Source organism: Calonectris borealis, chromosome 18 (genome assembly GCF_964195595.1).
Source record: "Calonectris borealis chromosome 18, bCalBor7.hap1.2, whole genome shotgun sequence".
Lineage (NCBI taxonomy): Eukaryota > Metazoa > Chordata > Aves > Procellariiformes > Procellariidae > Calonectris > Calonectris borealis.
The window spans coordinates 10,069,328-10,095,363 of record NC_134329.1 but is presented as its reverse complement, the minus strand read 5'-3'; the positions used below and the strand labels follow the sequence as shown (position 1 = coordinate 10,095,363).

General features: G+C 38.8%; 1 protein-coding gene across 2 annotated transcripts in view; it reads left to right on the top strand.

Moving 5' to 3' along the window:
• RSPH14 (radial spoke head 14 homolog) overlaps positions 1-16,046 on the top strand; it is a 107,627-nt gene extending 91,581 nt beyond the window's left edge. For both annotated transcript variants that reach the window (XM_075167855.1, XM_075167854.1), the window contains 3 exons: positions 13,068-13,293; positions 14,638-14,771; positions 15,694-16,046. In XM_075167855.1, coding sequence (XP_075023956.1) covers positions 13,068-13,293; positions 14,638-14,771; positions 15,694-15,935 — 602 coding nt within the window. In that variant the 3' untranslated portion in view covers positions 15,936-16,046. The remainder of the gene's footprint in view (positions 1-13,067; positions 13,294-14,637; positions 14,772-15,693) is intronic.
• The last annotated feature ends 9,990 nt before the right edge of the window (positions 16,047-26,036 follow it).

Genomic DNA, 26,036 nt, shown 5'->3' with positions numbered 1-26,036 from the left:
GGCCATGCTTCTTTTGATGCAGCCCAGGATATGGTTGGCCTTCTGGGCTGTGAGCGCACATTGGTGGCTCACGTCCAGCTTTTCATCCACCAGTACCGCCATGTCCTTCTCCGCAGGGCTGCTCTCAATCCCTTCATCCCCCAGCCTGTATTGATACCAGGGGTTGCCCCGACCCAGGTGCAGGACCCTGCACTTGGCCTTGTTGAACCTCATGATGTTCACACGGGCCCACTTCTCGAGCTTGTCCAGGTCCCTGGCATCCCATCCCTCAGGCGCACCACTCAGCTTGGTGTCATCTGCAAACTTGCTGAGGGTGCACTCGATCCCACTCTCTATGTCATTGATGAAGATATTAAACAGTAGCAGTCCCAACATGGACCCCTGCGGGACACCACTTGTCACCAGTCTCCATCCAGACATTGAGCCATTGAACACTACCCTCTGGATGCCACCATCCAACCAATTCTTCACCCACTGGACAGCCCACCCATCAAATCCATATCTCTCCCGTTTAGAGAGAAGGATGTTGTGGGGGACCGTGTCAAAGGCCTTACGGAGGTCCAGATAGACAACATCTGTAGCCTTTCCCATGTCCACTGATGTAGTCACTCCATCGTAGAAGGCCACTAGGTTGGTCAGGCAGGACTTGCCCTTGGTGAAGCCATGCTGGCTGTCTCGAATCACCTCCCTGTCCTCCATGTGCCTTAGCATAGCTTCCAGGAGGATCTGTTCCATGAACTTCCCAGGCACAGAGGTGAGACTGACTGGCCCGTAGTTCCCCGGGTCTTACTTTTTTCCCTTTTTAAAAATGGGGGTTATGTTTCTCCTTTTCCAGTCAGCGGGAACTTCACCGAACTGCCACGACTTCTCAAATACTATGGATAGTGGCTTAGCAACTTCATCCACCAGTTCCCTCAGGACCCGCAGACGGATCTCATCGAGTCCCATAGACTTAGTGCACCTTCAGGTTCCTTAGATGGTCTCGAACCTGATCTTCTCCTACAGTGGGTGGCTCTTCATTCTCCCAGCCCCTACCTTTGCCTTCTGCAGCTTGGGCGGTGAGGCTCGAGCACTTGCCGGTGAAAACCGAGACAAAAAAGTCATTGAGTACGTCCACCTTCTTTGTATCCCGGGTAACCAGGTCTCCCGTTTTGTTCTGGAGAGGGCTCGCATTTTCCCTAGTCTTCCTTTTATCCCCGATGTACCTATAGAAGCTTTTCTTGTTGCCCTTGACGTCCCTGGCCAGGTTTAATTCTATCAGGGCTTTAGCTTTCCTAACCTGATCCCTGGCTGCTCTGAAAATTTCTCTGTATTCCTCCGAGGCTACCTGTCCTTGCTTCCACCCTCTCTAGGCTTCCTTTTTGTGTTCGAGTTTGTCCAGAAGCTCCTTGTTCATCCATGCAGGCCTCCTGGCGTTTTTGCCCGATTTCCTCTTTGTTGGCGTGCATCGCTCCTGAGCTTGGAGGAGGTGATCCTTGAATATTAACCAGCTTTCTTGGGCCCCTATTCCCTCCAGGGCTTTGCCCCATGGCACTCTACCAAGCAGATCCCCGAAGAGGCCAAAGTCTGCTCTCCTGAAGTCCAGGGCAGTGAGCTTGATGTGTGCCCTCCTCGGTGCCCTAAGGACCTTGAACTCCACCATTTCATGGTCACTGCAGCCAAGGCTGCCCTTGACCTTCACATTCCCCACCAGCCCCTCCTTGTTGGTGAGGACAAGGTCCAGCATAGCACCTCTCCTGTTGGCTCCTCTACCACTTGGAGAAGGAAGTTATCATCGATGCATTCTAGGAACCTCCCAGATTGCTTATGCCCTGCCGTGTTGTCCCTCCAATAGATGTTGGGGTGGTTGAAGTCCCCAATGAGGATCAGGGCTTGTGAACGGGAGGCTGCTCCTATCTGTCTATAAAGGGCCTCATTCGCTCGGTCTTCCTGGTCAGGTGGCCTGTAGCAGACCCCCACCCCCACATAATGTCACGTGTCCCTGCCCTCCCTTTAATCCTGACCCATAAGCTCTTGCACAGCTCCTCATCCATCCCCAAGCGGAGCTCCATGCACTCCAGCTGGTCATTGACATAGAGGGCAACACCCCCTCCTGGTCTCCCCTGCCTGTCCTTCCTAAAGAGCCTGTATCCCTCCATCCCAACACTCCAATCATAGGAGCCAAAAAGAAAGTGGGGATCATTTAGTAAAGTATACGACAAAAGATCTGTGAAGTGTGAACAACTGACAAAATCACTTGAGATCAAAATATAAAGATTCTTTGGGAATTACGCCTAAGGAGATGCAATTAAACAGGGCCAGGAATTTTTTGAAGCCAAAGCTTTTAAAAGAAAAAGTACCACATTCAGATCTCCTAGTAAAGTGGTCTGAGCAACAGGCTATATTTTACTCTTGGGATACCCTCTTCCCTCTTCCCTACCTGCAGTCTTCCTGTTTGAAGATTTTCCACTTTGTGTAAGAATGATTAAATATTCATTGAAGCAGTGAGTTGAAAGTAGGTCTTTCCCACTTGAGGATACAGGTAGGCATTTAGGTTTTGTTTAATTTTTGCAATAACAAACAAAGAAAAAGAAGAAATATATTGATTTCAAATATTTTTGGTTTTGTCACTGATGCTCTTGCCAGCTGAAGAAGTATCAAATTGGGGCTTCAAAAGAATTATATATCTTTTTAATAGGTGCTTAGAAAAAAATGTTATAATTGGATTTCACATTTCCTTGCATTCTTTACACATGGTAATTCTACTTCATGTAGGAACCATGAGATATAGCTACAATTTTAGCAGGCACGATTATTTGTCCTTGTCGTGTCTGATTAACAGGAAGAAGAAATTGGTAGTTTAAAAAAAAAAGACTGAAAATTTTGTTTGAGGACACAAAGGTAATTCTGGGAAGCTATGGAAGAAGAGCTGAGGACATTCAGGTAGCTTTACTGTGGGGACTTTAGATGCCAGAGCAGTTCTGTAAAAATTTGGAATACTGCAGTCAGGTCTAAGTAATTAGTTTAGATAATTGTATACCTATTCCATGTCAGGTCTGCGGCTAATTTTGTATCTACATAAACAATAGAGATATTACATACATACATCTACCAACTGCTGATCATTTATGAAGTACAAAGTAGATATACAAAGTGGTAGCTTTAGCCAGTTATAACTAATCACTACCTCTTTTGTGAAGCATTTTTAGACAGAGGGGTGAAAAAATTTAGAAAAGGCTGTTTGGTCTATGACTACATTAGTGATAAATTAATAGAAAATTGCATAAATGTGACTGCTGGTTTTTGTGATTTACCACTCCTCTTTTATAAAGTTTTTGCTTTGTCAATGACATGCACAAGATCAATTCAAATAATAAATGGAAGTGACTTAGGAAGCAATTCAACCTCCAGGCATAAGCCTCTAAGACCATTTTCAGCTATCAAGGGTATCCCACCTGGCCTCCAGCCGCACCCGAGAAATGTCTGAGTCCTGTAGGTCTTAAGTCATACCTGACAGTCCCAAGTGATACGTCAGATACTAAAATGACATTAGAAACCTACATTTAACCACCTGAATCACCTTCTTACTAACTGGGTGATGGAATCAATGGAATGGGCAAAGCACATTATGCTAACTTTACCTAACAAATGAACTGATTAAATCAACAAACACTTTACTGAATCGTTCAATTAATGTTTTCAGACTTACTTATAACAAAGTTATTTTTAAAAGCATATTAAAATGGCAGTAATTTCTATCAGCTGATGAAATAGTTTCTGGTAACTGTTATAATTGTTGCAAATATGATTCTCCGTTTCTGTTTAACAGTGTTTTGAGTACTCTGTATATAATGTTCTTAAAGGTAAGCACTGTTGAAGTGCCTATGTTTAATCTGGCATGTTTACAGAACCTAGACCTAATATTTTAGTCCAGGTTAAGTAACAGGTTCATTTCACCATTGTTGTGGCTTGGGTCCTACTGCGCTAGTTGTTTTCCAAATAAATGATAAAAAAGGTCTTTTTGCAAGAACACCTTCATTCATTCACTTAGAGAGCCTCATTCAGGAATGAATCTCTGATCAGAAAATATGTATACTGTTAAGACATGTTCCTATTTGTGATAAACTCCTTTCAACTAACGTCTGTGATTTACAGCTCACTGGAGGAATAAGGCTTTCAACCCAAGAGCAACATTTACTGGGGAGGCACGTCAAAAAACAAATCATCCTCAAAGCAGCCCACACCTTGGCAGTCTTGTATTCGATTAAGATTTAGGAATTTTTCATTGCTGGAAATAAAATATAGACTAAAACATACTGGAAATCGCTATTGTAGAACCATTCAGAACAGAATGCAATTTTAGTTGAGTAGTATAAGTCGTTTTCGTTAAGAACATGGCTTCCCATGGAAAACGTGGAATCTGCAAAGTAGCAGGTCTGAGTGGAAAGTGGAGAATCAGTCTGCCTTTCCATACAGCTCCACTCATGTCGTGCAGATATCTGGGCCTGTGGTTCTAATCAAGATGTGTTTCTTCTACTCTCATTTCACACAAAATTGTCAAGCCAGACCATCTGAAGCAGAAAAGGATTTCACACGCCTATAGTACCGCATTCTTCTTTTCCTAGAGGTTTTATCAGTTCTAACCATTCAGTTGTGCTCATCTTGGCACCAGTGTAAGCAGTGTGAACTGTAGGATAAAATTGACTTACTGCAGCTTCACCAGCATGCTAGATCAGCAAATATAAGCAGTGGATTTCTCAACACTACAATTTCTCCAGTTTCTTCTTCGTCGAAGTTTCTATCAGGTCATTTTTTAAAGTAGCAAAAAAAACCCCACCTCCCACCCTTCTAACAATGAAGAAAATGTAAAAAAGAAATGCTTATATAAATGAGACTGAGTTAAATATTCCCTTTAACCTCCTCCTTCTACCACTATTTGCAGTCTTTCAGTCCAATTTTCAGTCTGTGCAATGATTCATATATTCAAAGCAAGTTTATGTTAATTTTCAAGATTAAATTCTGCATTATCTGACACATAATTAATTCTGTATATTTTGTTCCTTTAGGCCTCTCATTTTTATTTATTGTTTGACAGTAGTATAATCAAATCTATATAGGAAACTTTCATATACCTTTGATTGATTGTAATTCAGTTATACTGTAGAAGTTCAGAGAATATTTTCACCATCTTAATTATATATTTCTTCTAAGGTACAAAACTGAAAAAATGACTGCTCTTTTACATCTGAGCACGAAAGGTTAATTCACTAGTTGCTAAAGGTGAATGTTAAAGATAACCAAAATGTTATAATGGCCATTTTGCTATGTAATGCCATTTCGTAATGCAGAATTCCAGTTGCACAGCTATAGCTTTGAGATACAGAAATTTAAGATATTTAACAAAACTATTTCTTGACCTTCATTCATGTTGCTTTAATTCTTTGGCCTTCTGCCCCAAAAGAGGAAAAAAATTTTTTAAGAATCTATTCTTTCAGTAGAAGTTCTGAAAACTTGCAGTTGTGCATTTCTCTCACATTAAGGGCTTGTAAGGCAATTGGACTTAAAAGTTTAAAACAGATTTTATTAGTGTAAAACACTGCCACAGTCCCCCAAAGAGTATCTCTCCAAACGGTCAGGCATTTTTAGACACCACAGTAATATGATTAATACCAAGACTTATCTGTGGCTCTGAGGAAGCTGTCTGCTCTCATACAGCTTCCCACAGAGGAAGCTTCCCTCGTGCCGCTGAGCCTCCAGCCTAGCCCACCTCCCTGTTCATCTCTCCTGTGAAATCAGAGGAGAGCCCGTGGGTCTGCAGCGGGCAGGAGGGTTAACAGCCTGCAGCCTTCCCCTCTGAGCATGGTACTCTTGCTCGTGAGCTATGGCCACCGGCTGAGCAACAGCACCTAGGGAATGTGGTGGTAAACCGGCTCTTAATGACTTCTCAACTGTTCAGCTGACCTGAAGAACTACTTTAAACAACTTTTTGCCTCTTTCCTTCCCATCCACTCCTTTTGCCCTGTCCAGCTAGACAATAATCTGTGCAGGAAATGAGCTGTCTCTCACGCATCTTTACAACAAGCCTCTGTGACAGAGCAGACCTTCTTTCTCCATAAGAATCTCTAAAATTTACTACAATGTAAGTAATAATCATATGAACATTTGTCAAACTGCTAACCTGTTCACCTTACAGTATCAATTTCTCTGTGACTGAAACTGCTATAATAATTGTTAACACCTTCTACACTCTTGATGTACATTCTTGGTATAGAGTATAAAATCCAATATCTAATTTAGTGTTTGTGAATGTGCCAGTCCAGGTTCTCTTCTGAACATATTCACTGTGTTATGCACACTAAATTCACTGTTTTCTTTGAATTTCACAATAGGTACTTGTGGAAGCAGAATGTCGGCAAAGTCTCTTATGGTTAAGGGTTGCATTCCTTTTAGTCTCATCTTATAGCTACATGTCTCCATTACTGATCGGCAGAAAAAAAGGACAAATTTTGATCTGAAAAATCTGAAGTGGAGTAGCAACTCAGTGGCTGAGGCTCAGCTTTTTGGGAGTAGTTATCTCAAGGCTTTAATTTTCTCTACAGTAACTGATCTGAGGATTTTGGCGCAAGTAGTACGTATGTCAGATTGTTTTCCTTCCTTCATGCATTTTGGCAAAGTCTTCCCTGTAGAGAAAATTAATAAATTTCAGGATGGCATTTCTTTCTTCATCTAAAAGAATAAGAAAAGAAAAATCTTCTGGGTTATTTTCAGACTTTAATTTTTACAATTTTTAAAACCTTTCTCTGAATAAAGGAAAGGTACTTTGTCAGAGAAATAAAAGCCAAGAAATTTCCTCATTTCTGTGACCAATATGCATGCAAGATCAGATGAATGCATGTTATACATATGCACATGCATTCACATACTTAGGTATATAGGATGATCGTGAGTGTATCTATATGTTGACTAAGTTACAAATTTAGAAAACTTAAAGAAGATTAATTATATGGGAGCTGCAAGCAGCTAGAGTTCTGAAGGGCGAAATAAAAACACTGCAAAAGATATCAATGCTTATATTTCAATGTGCAAGCAGACTATCAACAATTAGAGCTAGGAAAATAATTTATAAGCCTGTGTTATTTTGTTACTTCTATTTCACCTTCATTTTGATTGTTTACTTTCTTGTATATTATAATGTATGAATACAGTTTTATTAAAAGAAGGAAAAGTTGCTTTCATTTTGGAGACTACCTTGTGATGCCACATGAATGACCAGCAATCCACAGTTCATGGATTATGCACTACGACAACAGACAGCGTATTTCATTATTTCCACCATAGTGTTTTTGGTGATTTTGCACTAAAGGATCCGACACTGACATCAGTCAGAAGTGGGTACTTGTCTTGGTCAATTATTGATCTTACCCTGTAGATAATTCTTGTACAAAAACAGAATCCAAGATTTATTTTTCAGATTGGAAATTGTCTCTATGTGAAAGACAAGTCTACTCTGTCTAATTCATCCCCAGGGTTTCTAGAGATGCTGTGATAAAAGACATTCTGTAGACCAGAATTTTTAAGTTCTTTAGATATTACTCTTCTTTTCATAGGGCATAAATTATTTAGATTGTTAAATCCATTGCTTTCAAGCAGAAGGTCACAGGCAGTCTTATTTACTACCAAAATGACAATTTTTTTTAAAAGTTAATCTGTTTCTTGGATTTCTAAATTATAATAGAGAAGCTAATGCAGATATACTAGTTGTAGTTTCTATGTTAATTATTTTCAGCAGTGCTTTGATATTATGATTTCACACATGCTAAAGCAAGGTTTCTAAAAACAAAAACAAGATATGCAGGAGTCTCTTTCATTCTTTACTGAGGATTAGGAATCTCTTGTTTATCAGACCAATCTTTCCTGTTCCTTGTTAATGCTGGAAACATTTTTGATTTTTAAAAAATCCCCAGAGGCAGCCACATTATGTGCTTCTCCAGTGTACTGCTGACTTTTTAATATTTTCATAACCTTAATTTCTATTATGTCTTTCATTCAGATAACATCCTGAAATTCTTAGTATTGGAAAAATTCTCAGTGACTTCAAAAGCAGATCCCATAATGCTTTTATAAAGTTTACAGCTATTGTATTTTTAGTGAGGATATGACAGACACTACTATTGAGGTTGTGATTTTATAGCTAGTAAATCCCTAGGATTGTCATAAGACAAATGCATTTAGCCAATGCACAGATTTGAAATGGTTTGAAATAGAATTGTTTACTATTTCTAGTCCAATACCGGTATCTGCAGTGTTTTCCTCAGTTGTCTTAATATCCTAGTAGCTCTTCAGTTCATTTAAACAGGGACTTTCCACATCTCAGTCCTTTAAGATAAGAGATACTCTTTGTCTCTAGGCATAGGCATCCTTTGCTACTGTTTATTCCTGTTAAATTATCATTGAAAAACAAAGAATTATTGTTACAAAGAGGAGGAAAATATTCTGACTTTCAAAAGATGTCAACAGAATTTTCCTCTTCAGTTAGAAGACTTGATAAAGCTGACTGGGTATAGGCAGATGAGTTCTATTTCTTTTAATGTGGTACCTCCTGCTCCAAACTTACCAGAAAGAAATTTCAGCCCAGTTTTATAGTAGTATTATGTTTAATCTACTGCCTGACACAGCCTTAATGCTGGAAGCACTGCGACTCAAAATACTGAATCTTAACGTTAAATTGGCTACTACAGGGTTCTCAAACTATGCTCTTGTGACTGATGATTCAGAAGTCTTCTCAGGGAGTATAAAGAATACATTTTTTTTCCAATTTAAACAGTAGTGAGCAAGGAGTTATCAAGGAAGGTGTGCCGGGGAAGGATCTTCTGCGGTCATCTTGTCACTCAGAAAGGAAACATTATACAAGCACTGCATTTTTAAATTTATATAATATGTGCTAGCACTCATTAGTTTAATAAACACTTTGTTACCTCTAAAATGGTGCTAGACTATTGCAGTGCTAGCAAGGGAGCTGCTAGGTCTAGAAATTTTGTCAGGATCATTTGGCTACTCACAGTTAGTGAGCTCCCATCCTGGGATGTCACAGCCACTGTGTATTGGATGTGTTGATAGCACACGATGATGCTAGGCAATATTTTTCCTTCCGCTTGTGTCTGGCTCTGCTTTTCTTTTCCTTGTGTGCCCCTTCCTAAGTAGAAATGCTGTTACTAAGCATTTCAAATAGTTGTGTGAACATTGCAAAGAGACATCTGAGGTGTTAACAAAACATTCATGTTATATAGAATCTGTATTTACATATTATTTTACTATGTTATACTACACTGTATGTCACTTTGTGGCCATGCATGAAGCACATGCTTTGTACTAAACCAAACATTTAAATAGCTTTGAGTTGAAAATCGACATTTGTAAGGAAAAGGATTTGTAATGTGATTTAATTGATTTATGTAATTGAAAAAAAAAATCAAAACACCACTGTTATGTACTATAAATGACTCCTTCGTCTTCTACAAAATGTAATTTGTTTACATGCCCTGCAGCCATACTGAGAGAACAGAATAAATGGCAACTCCTCTTTGGGCCTATTAGAAAAAAAGGGTCACAAAAGGGAGGATGAGAGTGGCCAGAGGGTTATGAGAAGGAAGAGATGAGCGCTCAGATAAAAAGCAGCCCAAGGGAAGAATACAAGTTCTCGGAAAAACAGATCAAAAATGATGTTAACTATGCAGCTGCAAATGCAACTATTTGCATTTTGAAAACAATTTTCCTTACTACTTCACTATGCCCAGGGTATCTAGAACACTCTCTGCAATAGATAAATCACCTTTGAAAGGGAAGTATTTTAATGAAAAGTCAAGATCCTGAGGATGCCACTGCATTTTTCAGTATAGGACTACAAGAAACACCAGCTTACCTTCCCCTCCTATTGCTCGCTCAGTAAGATGTAAGGATCTGAGACTGCTTTAATTTACAAGTAACTCTCAAACAACTTTCCACTGATTTTTTCTCCTCCCTTTTCCCTTTTACCTCCCTAGACCTTTCACCCTTTGGCTCCCTTGGGAAAACCATGACGAATTTCCACCTGGAAATTTGAGTCTCAATGTTAGGTAGTCTCTTTTTGTTGTTGTTGATGACCTTTCCTCTCCACCCTCTTTCTCTTCACCACATTGAGACTTTTGACAAGGTCAAACAATTCATCTTTGTTTCTGTATTTATATCTGGGAAGCTCCCTTTAGTAGCATGATAGTATTTCAGATAGGACAGCTTGACAAAAACAGTAGATAAGAAAGCTCTTGGTATAGAGACCTGGCCTGGTAAAATAAAACATGTTATAAAAAAAATGAAAACAGCCTGAGTGTTCATACAAAATAAGCACCCACTAGCTACATGGGTATTTCTGACCACAGAATAAATACTACTTAATGGTTCCACAAAATAAAAGCTGTCCTAGACAACACTCTGTATACTATCTTGCCACCTTATTGAAACAGAAAGACATAAAGTGGCTTTGTTGTATATTTTGCACTCAGGACTGCAGTACAATAGTAAAGGCTAGCACCAAAGGAAGACATGAAGTGCAAATGCAACAAATGAGGGATGTCTGAGTTGAAGAAAGTCAATAAACATTAACTGGAAGGAGTAAACGCGAGGGCCAATGAAAGCAGTCCTGTCTATTTGAAAGTATTGGTTGAATATATTAGAAGATAGGTGAAAGACACAGACACAAAGAATCGAAATCTGAATGCTGATAGCACTTACTGGCAATATGATGATAAAGTGATCAAGAGAACTGAAATAAGTTAGCAAGGAAGTCCTGAAAAAGAGGGAATTGCAGGAAACTAAAAATGGAAATTAAGATGATGGGTTAAAAAATGGCTATTAAGTATTTGAAAGCAAGTGAAAAAAATAGTAATGGAAAACTGACTGGGAAAGAAACATGTACATCTACCAGCATGAGAAAGGTAGACAGAATGCTATAGCAATAGTTGTTACAGAAAGATGGAAAGTTAACTTAAAGGAAGCAATGGCTTCTCTGGGCTCAAGCCAGAATGCTGACTACTCCGTGCAAGAACAAGTGTTTGCTTATGAAATGATATGATGAAATGCTTATGGTGTGACACTATCCCAAGGAAGATTGGCATCAATGCGAATTAAAGCTGCACGAAGGCTCTGGAAGAGTGTGGAGTTTAAACTTCAGTTCTTTGCTACTCTTATTTACATTTACATTCAGTGTATTATCTTATCTAGAAAGAATGAAATTACTTTTAAGGTCAAGTAGTCCAGATGTGGTTTTGGTTCAAAAGTATCACAGATCATCTGGTAAAACAACTGTACAATAAATAGGTGCTTACTACAGGGAATGTCAGCTTATAAGTCTATCACCTCCAATTCATTAATCTTCCTCTGAAACTGTACCTCCCAAATTTTGATTTTATACTGATTTCCACAGCAACCCAGAAGTGTACATGGTGACTGTGTGAGCAATCTGGGTATCCCAATTTCATGCCCACAGGCCATATAGTTTCTTTTCATTAAAAACTTTGGGAGGAGTTTTAAAAGTTGACTTTGAAAAATCTTGTCTTTCATAGGCTATTTCAAAAGACCATTGGGAAGTGTGGCTAAACCAATTCTGGATACTATTTATAGCCATCTGAGACTGCTTTAAGCTACTTCCATGGGAACAGTTCGCTACCGGGTTCCCTACTGCCTGGGACTCCATAAGGCATGGAGTATTGCCAGCCATATCCTTACTGTTGTCTAACCCACCCATAACACTTCTATACCTATAACCTACAATCCAAACACCTGTAATCCTTGTCAAGGGAGTTAATGCTGGGTGATGGAGTCAGCTGTGCAAGCTTTGCCTCCTTCTCCAGGACCTCTCCAACAGAGTCCTTTGCCAGACCAATAGTGCAGGGTTCCTTTATCAAATCCTATGGGGACAGTATGAATGGGCTGGAGCTGATCCTTGAGAATTTTCTTCTTTTTGTTCCTCCAGGGGACATAAATATAGAGTGGAGGTTTTCTTTTTTACTATGGAAGTGCCAACCCGCACACCTAGTGATACACAGAGCCACAGCTTCAAAGATAACATTTTTTCACTTTCCTTTCCTGCTTTGCCTTTCTGGCACAAGGAAAAATTCTTGTTTTTAAAATGTTGTTAGCCTTGAAGAGTGAATTGTCTGAGTATGTTTTTCCTTATTTGAAAATACCTTGATGACTCTTACCCACAAAACTTCCTTATCTAACCATATATGAATCACTTTGAAAAGAGCCACATTTCTCTTAGCAACCAAAGAATCAGTCTTAGCAACAAGACAGCTGGAGAGTTTTGTTTTCACATACTTACTCATGGACAGTACATTCTGCTTTCTTCTTTCTCATGGCATTGCTGTTTCAGTGCTGACTTAGTATTGTGTAAAAAATGGAACAAATCAGACACTTGCTCATAGCAAAGACATCACTTGCAGGGCAAATGACGATCTTTCTATCTTTGATGCTATTTCCTTCAGGAGATAGTGAAACAGTACTGACTGCTGGAAAGCTCAAAATTTAAATTTTCCCCATGACAGAATTCCTACAAAGAAATGTGTGAGGAAGCTGACAGTTTCCAAAACCTTGACTTCCCCCACAGAAACCATAGTGGAGAATCAAAGTATTAGCTCTAAAGGCTCACATCTCAGCCTCTATTAATATCTGTTCACGTTGAGAACAGTTAGAAAGGCTGGATATAAGGCGACTTTCATATATATATATATTTTTCTGTATTTTCTTAGCAAGAATAATTTTGGGAGAAATATTATAGTGGGAGAAATTGGGAACATCAGAGCAATTGCCATTTTGGTTATTACCTAGGCTGATGTCTTTACAGGACTGTTGGGGAAGCTTCCTGAGGAAGCAATGCTGAGATGGCATGTATGAACAGAACAGTGTTATAGTAGTTTCCATCTCTCAATCCCACATCTGTGTAAGGAAATGAGTTACCATATGTATTTTGATCCAATTAAGAAATTCAAAGTGCAAGTAGAAATAGTAAATGCACTCACACCTCACCTATGTTCCTTCTCTGTCTCCTTCTGTAGGGGCTGTTGGCATACTGCATGCCGGTTTGATTCCCTTACTTGTATTCAAGTTGAAGACTGAGTCAGACGGAATCCAGGAGCTAATCCTAGATACACTCTCCAACTGTCTGCGTGTGGAGGCTTCTGAAGCTCTAGCAACTGGTGCCATTACTATCCTGAAGGAAAAGCTCACACACTCATCAGTGGCCATCAGAAGCAGAGCAGCTTGGGTCCTGTTAGAAATTGGGTAAAGGAAAAGAAATCTGTCTGTAATACTTAAGCCCAAGAAAATACTCATTTAATGAGTGAATCAGTGTTATTAGTTTACAGTTGTGTGTCACTACACATTGAAGCTATCACATTTCACGTATATATCACAAAGCAATATCAGCCTGAATGCACACATAGGTAGAACATTCTAAAAATCATAACTGCTATAAATCACTCAAGAAAGCAGATGCTGATGAGGAAATGTCATTCCTTCTCCTTCAGTATTGGCAGTGAAATCAGGATTTTCTTCCTGGTACTGCACTGCAGAGAAAAAATTCTTGCATGAGAAATCATATGAAAACAAGATTCTGACCACTATGGAGGTAGGGAGAAGCTCCCTTACCGCTCTCTCTCAAAAAATTAAAAGTCCTGGGAAACTTTCAGTGTGATTGAGGACAGAAATAGTTTTCTGACACAGGCTGCTACATACGTCAGTGATGGATCAGAAAAAGCAATCTTTATATTAAATTTGTATATCAAACACTTGATGAAAGGAACAACTTAAGTCCACTGTCCTGCAGTTACAAAATATAATAAAAGTGCTCAACAGATGTCTAGTGTAAAAAGGTCTGCAGACCATGTAGTTTACATACCAATTGGCACAAAACAATTCCTAATGTCCTATAACAAAGCGAGGTCTTATAGGAAAAGAAAAAGAGTATAGATAAAATGAGTCATACAAAGAAAGCAGAACTGCACCTAGAGTATGGACATCAGCTATGTTCTAGGTCCCTGCAGTAGCTGGGCCATGTTAAATATTTCCCGCATTAAAAAGTCTGGAAAGAAAGAGAGAAAATTGACCTGGGAGAAGAATTAATTGCAGACTTTTAATTTAGCAGGTTTTAAAATCTGTATAGGGTTCAACAGTGAGGTTTCTAACTAAATTGCCATTAGGACCACCAGCACATTTAATCCTACATTCTGTTACATGCTGTTGCCCCATTAATCTCCAGTGTATCACAGAAAGTAAAAAAAAAAAAAAAATCCAAACGTCACCTAAAAATAGCCTAAAAATTTGTTAAGCCCACACCCATAGGTTAATACGATGTCATCAGTATTGTACTAGCAAGTAGATTTAATAGACACCAGGCACAAACAGACATCCCCTTTCTTTTCTTTGTGGCTGGGTAGTGGTGCTTGCCATCTGTCTAACAGTCAGAACATTGTGACTCCAAAGAGAACAGAGAGGAGGACTGTGTCGGCACTGTTGCCATGAAACGAAGGAGGGCTGCAGGGGTCCAGGCATGGGGAGAAGCTGTGGGTAGCTGCATGGTTAGCAGAGGCAGTTCAAGAAAGCAAGTTAACCATATTTTCTGCACAGTACTCATGCAGAAGGAAGAAGCGTGGTATGTGAAGAAGTTATTCCCGTGCTGGTGAGCCTGTTGGAAGATACAGATTCTGAAGTCCAAGCTAGTGCAACAGGAGCGCTGATGTTTGCTACTGTTAAACCTCAGGGTGAGAGACAGAGGCAGTTTTGTTGGGATACTTTCTGGAAATCCAATTCTAAGGCAACTTGGTAACAAAACTTTTGCCACCCTCCATTCCCCAAGTCCTCAGTTTCTGATAGCTCTCCAAGAAACTATAAGATTAGGACATTTCTTTAGATCTGTCTTGAGCAACTATTGTTGCTCCCCCATAGTGTCTAGTCTATTTATCTACCCCACTTGTGTCATTTCCCTCCAGAGTGCTGCTCCAGAGGGGGAACATTTTTCGTGCCAGTCCAGACCACCCAGAGATCCACATACCTAACGCTACTCAGAATCACCAGCCCTCAACAGAGGAGCACTACTTTCTGGAAACTCTTTTTGTGCTTAGAGGCAGTTTCTTTCTCACTGCTGGGAGAGGAATGGATATTAATAATGTCTGTAGTTCTCCCAAGTAAGTTGCATGACACTGAAAATATTAACTGCTAAATTTTCAGTGTGATGAATGAGTAATTAGATATAAAAGACTCTTAATAACAGCAGTTGTGTTCCAGTCCTCCTCTGCAACCATCCCCCTGGCTTCCAAAGACAACACAGGAGTGGATCTCAGTGTTTGAAGTGTCTTTAAAAATAAAAGAATGGAGGATGTTCTTAAGGGCATCTAACCCCCCCTAAAATAGTTTATCCTATCATTCGGTGCCTCATATATTCTTAGGTAATTTGTTGCAAATGAAATAACAATGTGCAAGGCAGATAAAGTTAACTAAGATCTTTTTTCTTAAAAATAAACAGCTGGCAGCTAGCTTTTGTCTTCAAGAGCATCTCCTACCTCTTCTCACTGCACCCTCTGGGGCATTCAGAGCTGTAGCTGGGCAGAGAGTAGAAAGTAGCAATTCAAAAGCATGTTGTTTGTATGTAATGACACATTTTAAAGCAAGTTTCTTTCTCAACAGGGAGATTCTCAGCCCTACATGCTGAAGCCATTCCACCTTTACTGAAGTTGGTTGCTGAGGAAACCAGCAAAGCCCGTCTGAGTGCAATCAAAACCCTCACCATGCTGGCTGAACTACCAGAGGGCCGCAAGGCGCTCCTAGATCATACAGATACATTTCAGCAGTGTCTGAATGATCCCTGTGAGGCAGTGAAAAGAGCTGCCAAAATTGCCATCAGTGTCATCAAATGGAAACCTTTCTGAAGATGTAACGTTTCATAGAGATCTGTTGCCCTCTGTTGTTCTCTGGCTGTAAAAGTTACATGATTATATGAGACCTTCAAAAATAAAAATATCTTCCTCGGTTACTCTGGATCAGTTCCTCCTGAAAAGTCATCTGTCAACAGTTTCATATCTTGCAGGTCATGAGAAAAATAATGGGGAAAAGTTAGGAAGTCTAGAATTCTCCACTAGGAGTTATTTCGTGAGTTATCAAGATTTTCCTGTGATACCAAAAAAGGATCCTTTTTGTTTTCTTCATAATGGTCTCTCCTTTTTTTTTTTTTTAATCTCAGTCTATCAAACATTAATCACTAATTTTATTAGAAAGAAAGGTTCATAATTAACCTCTCCAGCAGACTTGTCTATGCTGAGAAATTGACCTAACGACAGGAATTTACATGTTGTACATGGGATTAAAACCATTTAGAGCATCATCACAGAAAAAGCAATGGCAATGTCATAGAAGCACTTCCCCTAGAGAATTATGAGACTTTCCCAGCCAAAAATATAACCAAATATTATCAGCAGCCTTCTAACAAATGGAGTTGCTGACAAGACTTGCCAGCGGTGAATCTGGTGGAGATGGACCCCACTGCCCTGGTCTAAGAGAACCTCAACCTAACCCTATCCCTGTGATGAGATTTATCCATGCAACACTCCAATACCCCCAGCTAATGACTTCTCGAGGAGAGTTTTAGTAGCAGCCCTTGCTTTACTTCACAGCCCCTTCCGAGCCTGCTCTTGCTGTATGTGTCAGCAGCCTCTCCCTGAGCCTTATCTGCAGTGATTTCTCACATGTTGTCAAGCTGGTGAGGATCTCAACAGTCAGGTTTTCTCCTTCTGTGTGCTTGGAGTCAGGCTCAAGGCTGCCATGTGCAGTTCACTACGCTTAGGGTAAAAGGAAAATAAATCAGAAAGACTTTACTAGGGTAGCCCTTGGTAAAGCTCTATTGGGGGCAGACCCCACTGCCTCTAAGAGAAGAGGGGTCCGACCCCTGTCTGAAATTGGTTATAGTATGGAACAAAAGTGCCTCTGTGTTTGTGCTAATAGTTGGTATTTTGTAGTTTTGTACAGCTGTAATCTATCCTTTGAGTACAAAAATTAACAAATATAGTGGAAATGGAAGTGTTATGCCAGAACTGAAAAGTTTTGCCATTGTGGCTCACTTTTGGGGGAGAAAGAGGGGGCGAGAGGAAAGCCAATTTTAAAGTTACAGTCTAGTCCAACAGGAGTTGAACAAGATGATTTCCAGAGGTCTCTTCCAACCTCGAGTATTCTATGACTAACAGCTGCCTAAACAGAGAAATGAGGAGATAAGCAGAACAGAGAACTGAAAATGTTCCCTATTTTGGAAAGATGTGTTTCTTTTTTTTTTTCCTTTAAAAAACTCAACAGTTCAAAGAATCAAACAAACAAACAAACAAAAAAACCTTTAACTTCATAGAATTGAGAATAACATAGAAAGTTCAAGCTGTTTGTAGAAGCAAGTCTATCCAACAAGACATAAATTGCCTGAAGGAAATACGGTAGTTCCTGTGTGTAGAGCTGATGGGCGGTTGAAATGGTGGGAAGTTCAGTAGCATTTTACTCACTGTGTAGTCAAGGCAGGTCACTACAGGTATGTTGCAAATTTCTCTATCTGCGGTTGTAAGTGTGTAATTTAAGAGGCATCAGCAGAAGGCCTGGGCAAAGAAATAAAGCAAGCCAGCAGGACAAATCCTGGCCATTCTAGGTGACCAAGAAAGGTGTCATACTGCAGCTGACAGCTTCACAGGAAGTCCCATTTGTTTTCACTCAGGTTTTACCCTAACATGGTATTTTTATGTCTAGAAGTTACCAAGTCGTAGCTACAAAGAAGCTGCATCATCTATATAAAGGGGCTATTTGTCAGGGCTGCTTTTCCTTTGCAGAAACCCGCTGTCACGCTGCAAACTGCATTACCCTTATTACAAAGCGTAAACTTATTCTGTGGGAATGATTAAAGTTAAAATGTTTCTCTTCCACAACCTAACCAAAGGGTGAATTTCCTCTCCTATAAAGATGTGATTTAAAAGTATTGAGTCAGTTGGATTCATTCCCTCTGGGCAGGATCTTGGAGGAACTCTGCCTTTTAAACACACTTTACATATATAAGGCACTCATACGTAATACATATTGATGCCAGAGTGCATCCAGTTCAATAAAAGAGAGCGAGGCAGCTTAATAACATGCTAAATATTCAGTAAAGAACTAGGGAACAACAGAGAATGGTAGGCTCATCTACACTTAGAAAACTGCTGCAGGAAAATGCAGTAACAATGATCATTTTAACTCAGTTCCAAACTTCTGTCACAGCCTTTCCCGATAATTCAGGTATCACACTTCAACGAATTTGCAAAATAATAAGCTTGTTCAGATGTAGAAATAAGACTATCCAGACTGAACTGCTCTGACTAAAAGAAATTTAGCTGGCTTGGACCTTAAGTACTGCATTCTGAGCATCTGCCTGATCATTACTTTAAAGACAATATAAACTGTTTCCAAATAAGGCTCTGTATGGTATCAATGTTCTTGTCTTACATACACGCACAATACAAAAATGGAACAAAGCCTTAACTGGACTCTGAAATATGGATGCCAGCGGTATCCCTTCCACATGTCTCTGCAATTCTTTGGCACTATTACATCTGACAACATAAAATGTGGTATTTCAATCACAACAGTAATTCCATTTGGCTATATTGGCCATGTACTACCTATATAAACACCAAAATTCAAAGTCTGCATACAGAACAGCCATGAACCTTTATTAATTTTTTTTTTTACTTATAAAACTATGTTTACTGACAAAAAGATTGCAGATGATATAATTCAAATTCACATGCTCAGGTGTGGTGCAGCTTGCTGCAGTTTATTGGAAGGACTGCAGATGATAAACATTTGCAGGAGCAGAGCACAATGTATGACAATGGTGGCAGAGTTAAACAGTCTATGTGAAGCATAGGATGCTACAGAGAACATGAGCTAATGCAGAAATAATCCCATTTATTGCAGAACACTGTTTTGTAATCTGTGGTGCTTCTAGAGCTGTATTATCTTTCTGTCCAAATGTTTGGTGTCTCATACTGGGTTACGCTGCAGGAGGCCAGTGCAGGAGAGTATACAGCACAGGTACAGTGCAGCAAACCCCATCACAGCGTGGGAGACAAGGGAACAATGCACAGATCTACCTTATATAGCAAGAAATATCACACTATCTCCTTTGTAATCCCGACTATACCGAACCTGAATTATGAGGTAAGTTTTTATTTTACAAAATAATTTTTCAGGGTATATTAAAATGTAACACACAATTGCTCCTGTAGCAATATGCTGATTCCTAAATCTCCTTCCTAAAATGAGCTTCTCAGCTACAGTTCAACATCTGAAATGTCCCTTCACATTCTTCATAAAGACCTTAAATGTAATTGAAATTAGCCAACTAGGTAAAACTCTTAACTAAATGTCCCAATGTGGTTTTTCCCCCAGGAAAATGTAGACATGCTTTCTTTTTATGTTATTTGGCAGGAAATAACATACCCTGTTTTAATAGAAGATGTAACAAAAAAGGAAGAAATACAATTTTATAGGGCTTATACTATAGGCCACCCATATACTTAGTAACAAGGCACAAAACCAGCACGTAGATATCAAGACCAACTGTCAACCAATGTTGACAGTTACTAAGATGTCCAATAATTTTTGGGGTATGTTTCATTGTATTTCTGAACCTCCCTGTTAAAGCAGTAACTGTAAGATGGGAGATGAGATTACAGCTCTGAAATAGTAGATGGGAAATCAAAGCAATCAAGAATAAGTCCTTGAAAAAGTTTTCACAAATAGAGAAACCCATGGTGAAAAAAGGAAATATCCAAGTTCACCCCAAACATATTTGGAAGAGAGACAAAAACCAACCCAGTGGCATGAAGAGAAATTATAGGGTAAAAAGAATTGAGTAGAAAATATATAGCACAAGCCTGGATTTTTAGGTTTGGATCTCTCAGTACTCTTACTCATTGTTAAACTGACTTTGATTCTATAATTTAGCAAATAATCATTTAATGAGTTTTCATATCTAAAAAACATATCCTTATGATTAAGGATTTTCTTTTTCTTGAGGTACACCAAGTCTTGAAACAAAGGAGAACAAGATGTACTGAAGTTACAGTAACACTGATTTATAAATCAGATTGGAGTTAACCCAAGATATCCTTTGGCCGTAGCAGTATTTGGGTTTCTTATTACTTAACTGCTGAGTACAGTGTTGCTCTTAAAACAGTGTACAAAATGAAAAATGCATCCTAAAATTCTTCTAGTACTGACATTCTGATAAAACAAAAAGGTCACCTGTCCTAGCAAGTCTAAGGGCAGGAACAGTTTGGGTCATGTTCCCCATGAACTTCACCAACAAGATGATGACAGTGATGTTACATGATGCTAAATAAGCAGCCTGCAGTACCAATAGTTTTCTATGGGCATTCTCTCCTTTCTCAAATTAGGACATGTTTTCTGACCCAAGTCACAGATTTAGTCCTAGAGATGTGCTTGCTGGCTTTGCAGTTGTCTTGGTGTTGAACATTCATTCAACATGCAGCTAAGGACTAAGGACTAGGGAGAGTACTGAAATATAATGTGTATGGGGAGTGCCATGGCTGTCTATAGTTTTGGAATGAGAGACAACAGTCCCTAATTTGTGATGCTGGGCAATTAATTAGCACTCTAGGTGTCAGTAAAACAATTAGCTAGATCAAAGAAACACAACTGATGAGTACTTCCCCTTGGACTGACTTAGCTTTCAGTCGAGTATACTCCATAATAAAGCTGCCATGGACTTGATCATAAAAATGCTAAAGATCCTTTTGAACTGCTTCATACACATAATAAATACTTAAATTAACATGTCAGGATCTGGCATCCTCATATAATTAAACTCATTGTTTCAAAAGAAACGCTGTGTATACAGCAAGTCTTTTTGATTTTAGCGCTATATGCTCCACAGTGCTCTATGCTATGATGACATTAGCGCCTAGGCAGATTTTTAACATCAATGAAAAATGATTTGTCTTTTTCGCTTGAAACCAACAACGATTAAGGCCCAGATATAATTAATGTGGTCCTGGGTCAATATTGGAATTAATTCAGTTACACTCTACACAGACCAAGTTTTCAAATTAGCCACCGAACAATTCTCAGCGATACTAGGAGAAGACAAGACAGCTGCATTCATGGGAAACAAGACCTTCTTGTATAAGTCTGGTGTCCCACCCAGGCCGAGCTCATTTTGAATGCACAAAGGTTTATATTAGTTTTTCCTAAAAGTTTCCAGAAGGTTAAGAATATTATGGCTTTTTGTTCTTGCAACTACAGACTCATTTCCCTGTCCCCATTGGCTTTCAGAAGTCCAGGAGTTGGAAACCATTCTGTCCTGCTCTGGAAAATGGCAGCTTTTAATTCTATCTCTTCATGTTCCAAAGCAGGGAGTATTTTTGCTTCCCACCACTACATTTTCTATTTAAAAAAAAAAAAAGTCATATTAAAAATGCAGAGAAGTGAGAGATTTATCTAAGGACAAACTAAAGAGCCTGGGAAAGTCAGATTCGGCTAATTACATTAAACCAGAAGGGCAGAATGTCTTTTCTGTGGCTACATACAAAACTAATATGCTGAAAAGTGCAAGCACAGAACATATTTTTAGCAAGACTAAATGAATGAAAACCATTGTAATAATTTGTGTTAAGATAGTTTGAATATAAGCTAAGTTTTTAAAGTTAGAGGCTGTGATACTGTAAATAAAAATGCTGCACAGAGTAAGGATGAGCTCACACTTACCACAGCTTGAAGTTCTTCCAGGTACCTTAAGAAAAGTAAGAGAGCTGCTGGTACAGCACACACACAGCTGCTCTAGCCTTAAGCAGTGCCAGGTGAGGAGAGGGTGGGCACAAGAGCTCCAGGGAAATTCTTCTTTTTCTCAGCTTCCTGTGGTAGATGACAACAAGATGTAGTGTTCTTCAGGAGGGACAAAAAAGCCAACCTATTTTATTAATAATAAGGTTAATAACCTCAGGCACTGGTGCTGGTTATACTGTCTTTCATCAGAACAACTACTAGATATTGGAGTGAGTGCAGTTTTACTCCATCCTTTTAAGTTTTCTAGTACATGCCATGAATTACCAAGTAAAATCTCGGGGTTTTTTGCATTTCTCATCTTTCTTAGTGATGTATCACCCTCTGTTGTTAAATCTGTGATACTGTATTTTAAATTAAACAAAGCTCTAATCGCTGCTCTCTTCCCTCACTTTCTTGCTACCACAGGGTAACACTGCAGGTGCTGGACACGGAGACCTGCAGCTAGGACATAAGATCATTAAATAAATTTTAAAAAAACAGCAGCCTTCCTCAGAACAGCTTTCATGTGACCCCATAGCCTGTAAACAACCCTTTTCTGTGAGTGTGACTGTCTGTTCCTGGGAATATCAACTTTAAAGTCTCCTCCAGCTCAATGCTTCCAAGCAATGAATTCAAGTGTTCTTCAAAGACAATAACCAAGGCTCTATAGCTTTTCTTCCAAATGCCACTCACTGCTGGTGATGCATATATTTATCATTACTCTTTGCTCCTTATTTTTGTGTCAACTTTTACTTCATATAAACATTCCTAATTTTGGCAGTTGAGAAAGTGATCTGAGCAGGAGTTGAGCCAGTTAGCAATTGCAGCTGCTGATGATGCTCTGATCACAATGATCACTTACACCTGAAGAACTCAGCCTTGTGCTATGTCCTAATTCACCACGGTAAGACATTTTGGTTAAAACCAAACATGGTTACTGCAGATGTATTCCAAATTATGCCATAGAACTTCCCTCCCCCAATGATTGTTGCATTTCAGTGCATGAACTTTTTCAATAACAAAATAGGAATAAAACCAAATTCTGAGTTCTAAGAACAGAGTGTTTTCATGATCATTAATAATTAACATTTGTGAGATACTTGATACAGAAAAATGAAAACATAAATGAAGAGTGGTTACCCTTTTTCAGGACTTGGCCTGAAAATTATGTAGTAATTCTTTAGTGGAAGATCTGATTTGTTTAGTGGAGTTCTTTATATATCAGTGTTGTAATTGGCTTACAGTGCTAGTAGGTGAATTTTTTATTTTATTTTATTTTATTTTGTGCAGTTCATTTAAAATAATTCTATGTATCTACTAAAATCCACTAAAATAAGCTGTAACCCTATATCTTACCTGACAGGATAAGCTGGGATGTCTCAGGATCACCTGAAATAGAGTTGTATTGTTCTGTACTTGCCATGCATGTGTATTGTGCTATTAGCCAGAGATATACCTGGAGTCTCTCCGCTAACCAGAAGTATTTCAAATTTACAGTCAAATGTGGGAAACAAGCATGTGCTCACTGTTCCCATTTCTAAAGCATGAGAATGCCCAGACAGCGTAAGCTACTTTTTGGGTTTTGTCTGAGAGTGTCCCGCAGCAACAACTGTAACATGGACAGAGTTGCCCTGAGAACTGAAGAAAAGTCACTTTCTTAAAATTATGAAACTGGCTTTGAATGCAATAGCTACCAACCTGGGGTGGCATTTAACTATTAATCTAAACATAAAAAGTTTTATCAGCTGTCCACAATATCAGGCAATTTTTCTATGAAATTCTAAAAAATTAAAGGAGTGTTCTAAACAGCAGTCAAACTTTATGTAAACATTTGAATTCTGCCTTCTACCACATCCAGTTTTCAGACCGGAATGGAAGCAGGTTGCTGAGGATGTACAGTGAATGTCCCTGGGAAACTGAGAGTTAGTTTTTCAAAATCCTTTAATCCTGGGGAGGAAAATGAAGTGATGGTGCCTGATTAACCATGAGGTCACCCAAAAGGCTGCTGAACCTGCCAGGAAATAATCTGTGTTATTTGTCTTTATCCAAATGGTTGTATAATTTCACCATAGTTTTCTTTTTGTAACAAAGCATGACAAAGCGGGATCTGAGCAATCCTTATTAAATTCTTTCTTGTTTGTCATCCATTACTATTACTCAGAACCAAAATCTAGACACCAAATTAAGTTTTGCTGTCTTCCATCGTATTATATAAAAATCCCGTCATTTTGTGGACACCAAATACTTCAAAATATACAAATACTTTAATACATACAGGTCTTCATAGTCCATTAAATATAATTAATTCCATGGTCCTTAAAATACTCTATCACTGTATTAACTGTAAGAAAAGTTTACACTGGTATTTATATAGTATTGATTTGATCTGGCCTATGCAAAACCTTTCAGTATACTGCAGGGATTATACTGAAGAGCAGCAATTCTACTAGAATCCACAGCATTTTGGTTTAGATCCGAATGAAGAAAAGATACTGTCAGAAGATTATAAAGTGAGAATGATTAAAGTTGCAGGAGTCGGCAACATTGTGGTGTAGCACATACAGAGACTACACTGGTTTCCTATTTAGATGCACTTATTCCAAGTCCAGTGCATCCTGCTGTAGAATACTGAAATGCTCTGAGACAATGCAGCATCCCACGATACGTGTGCAACAGGAACAAGGATCCGTGGTGCAGCTTGACTACAGCAACCAATGTCTTCTTTTTACACTTGATGCTGAATTAGATGGTAAGATGATCTATTGCTTTTTGCTTTGACGTGTTAAATCTATCTTTTCCTGTATCTCCAGCTGGTATCAAACTTATCAAGTGGAGACAATCAGACTGGTTTAGCTGATATCTCACAGCTGTGACTATTCTCTTTCATTAACTGTTAACTCATACTGTCACACAGCACGAATTCTATTTCTCAATGAAATCTTCAGAAGAGAAGGGAGACCTTACTACAGCATTTCAGTACTTGAAGGGGGCTTTTATAAGAAAGATGGGGACAGACTTTTTAGCAGGGCCTGTTGCAACAGGACAAGGGGTAATGGTTTTAAACTAAAAGAGGGTAGATTTAGACTAGATATTAGGAAGAAATTTTTTACAATGACGGTGGTGAAACACTGGAACAGGTTGCCCAGAGAGGTGGTAGGTGCCCCATCCCTGGAAACATTCAAGGTCATATTGGACAGGGCTCTGAGCAACCTGATCTAGTCGAAGATGTCCCTGCCCATGGCAGGGGGGTTGGACTAGATGACCTTTAAAGGTCCCTTTCAACCCAAACTGTTCTATGATTCTATAAGAAAGATTTATAGCTTTGTAGAAAAGCAGTACAGAGCCCTCAAATGTACTTGAAAGAAAAATGCAAACTCAGCATTCTGATGGTGTGGACTTTTAAGCATGTGCATGGATTGTTTTGTGCATAGAAAGAGGCAATACATTAACACCAACCCCATGAAAAAGAAGTTCTAGTAATTGTGGGTAGAGATTAACTTTGACATACCAAGATGGGAATTGTTCAGTATGAAATAAATATATATATACACACAAACATGCATATATATTTTAAATATATATTATATATAGTGCTTATATATAATGTATTGTATATGTATATATATGTATTTTGTATTAAAAAGCTTCACATTCAAGTATAGATACATATTAAAATATAAAGAGAGGAGGACTTTTGAAGTTAACCTTAAACAGAGAATCTATCGTAAGCAGAATACTTATTAAGATCATTAATACGTGTTTTCCCTAATTTCAAAATCCAATCAATTCAGACGGTTAGTGTTCCACTGATTACTGAGAAACAGAACACAGTGAAAAGCGAGGAAAAGGGAAAAAAGTTATAATGGAAAGTTATAATAGATATAGTGTCAAATACATCAATCCTTTACTTAAGATATCCCATGCTTGGAGGGAACAAAAATTATTTTTTAATTTGGATTCATAATACGGTCCTTCAGTTGTTGAGGGGGTTTTGTAATCAAATTATCATAGCCAAAGGAAAAAGAAATTTGAATGATCAGAAAAAGAAGGGATGAAAATCAACCCTAAAAGGTAGTTCACAAACCCTGATATGAAATATGGCTCATGCAGCCTTGTTCTGCACCTAAAATATGAAATGTATCACGAGTAGAGAGAATATTGGATGGAAATTCTGAACC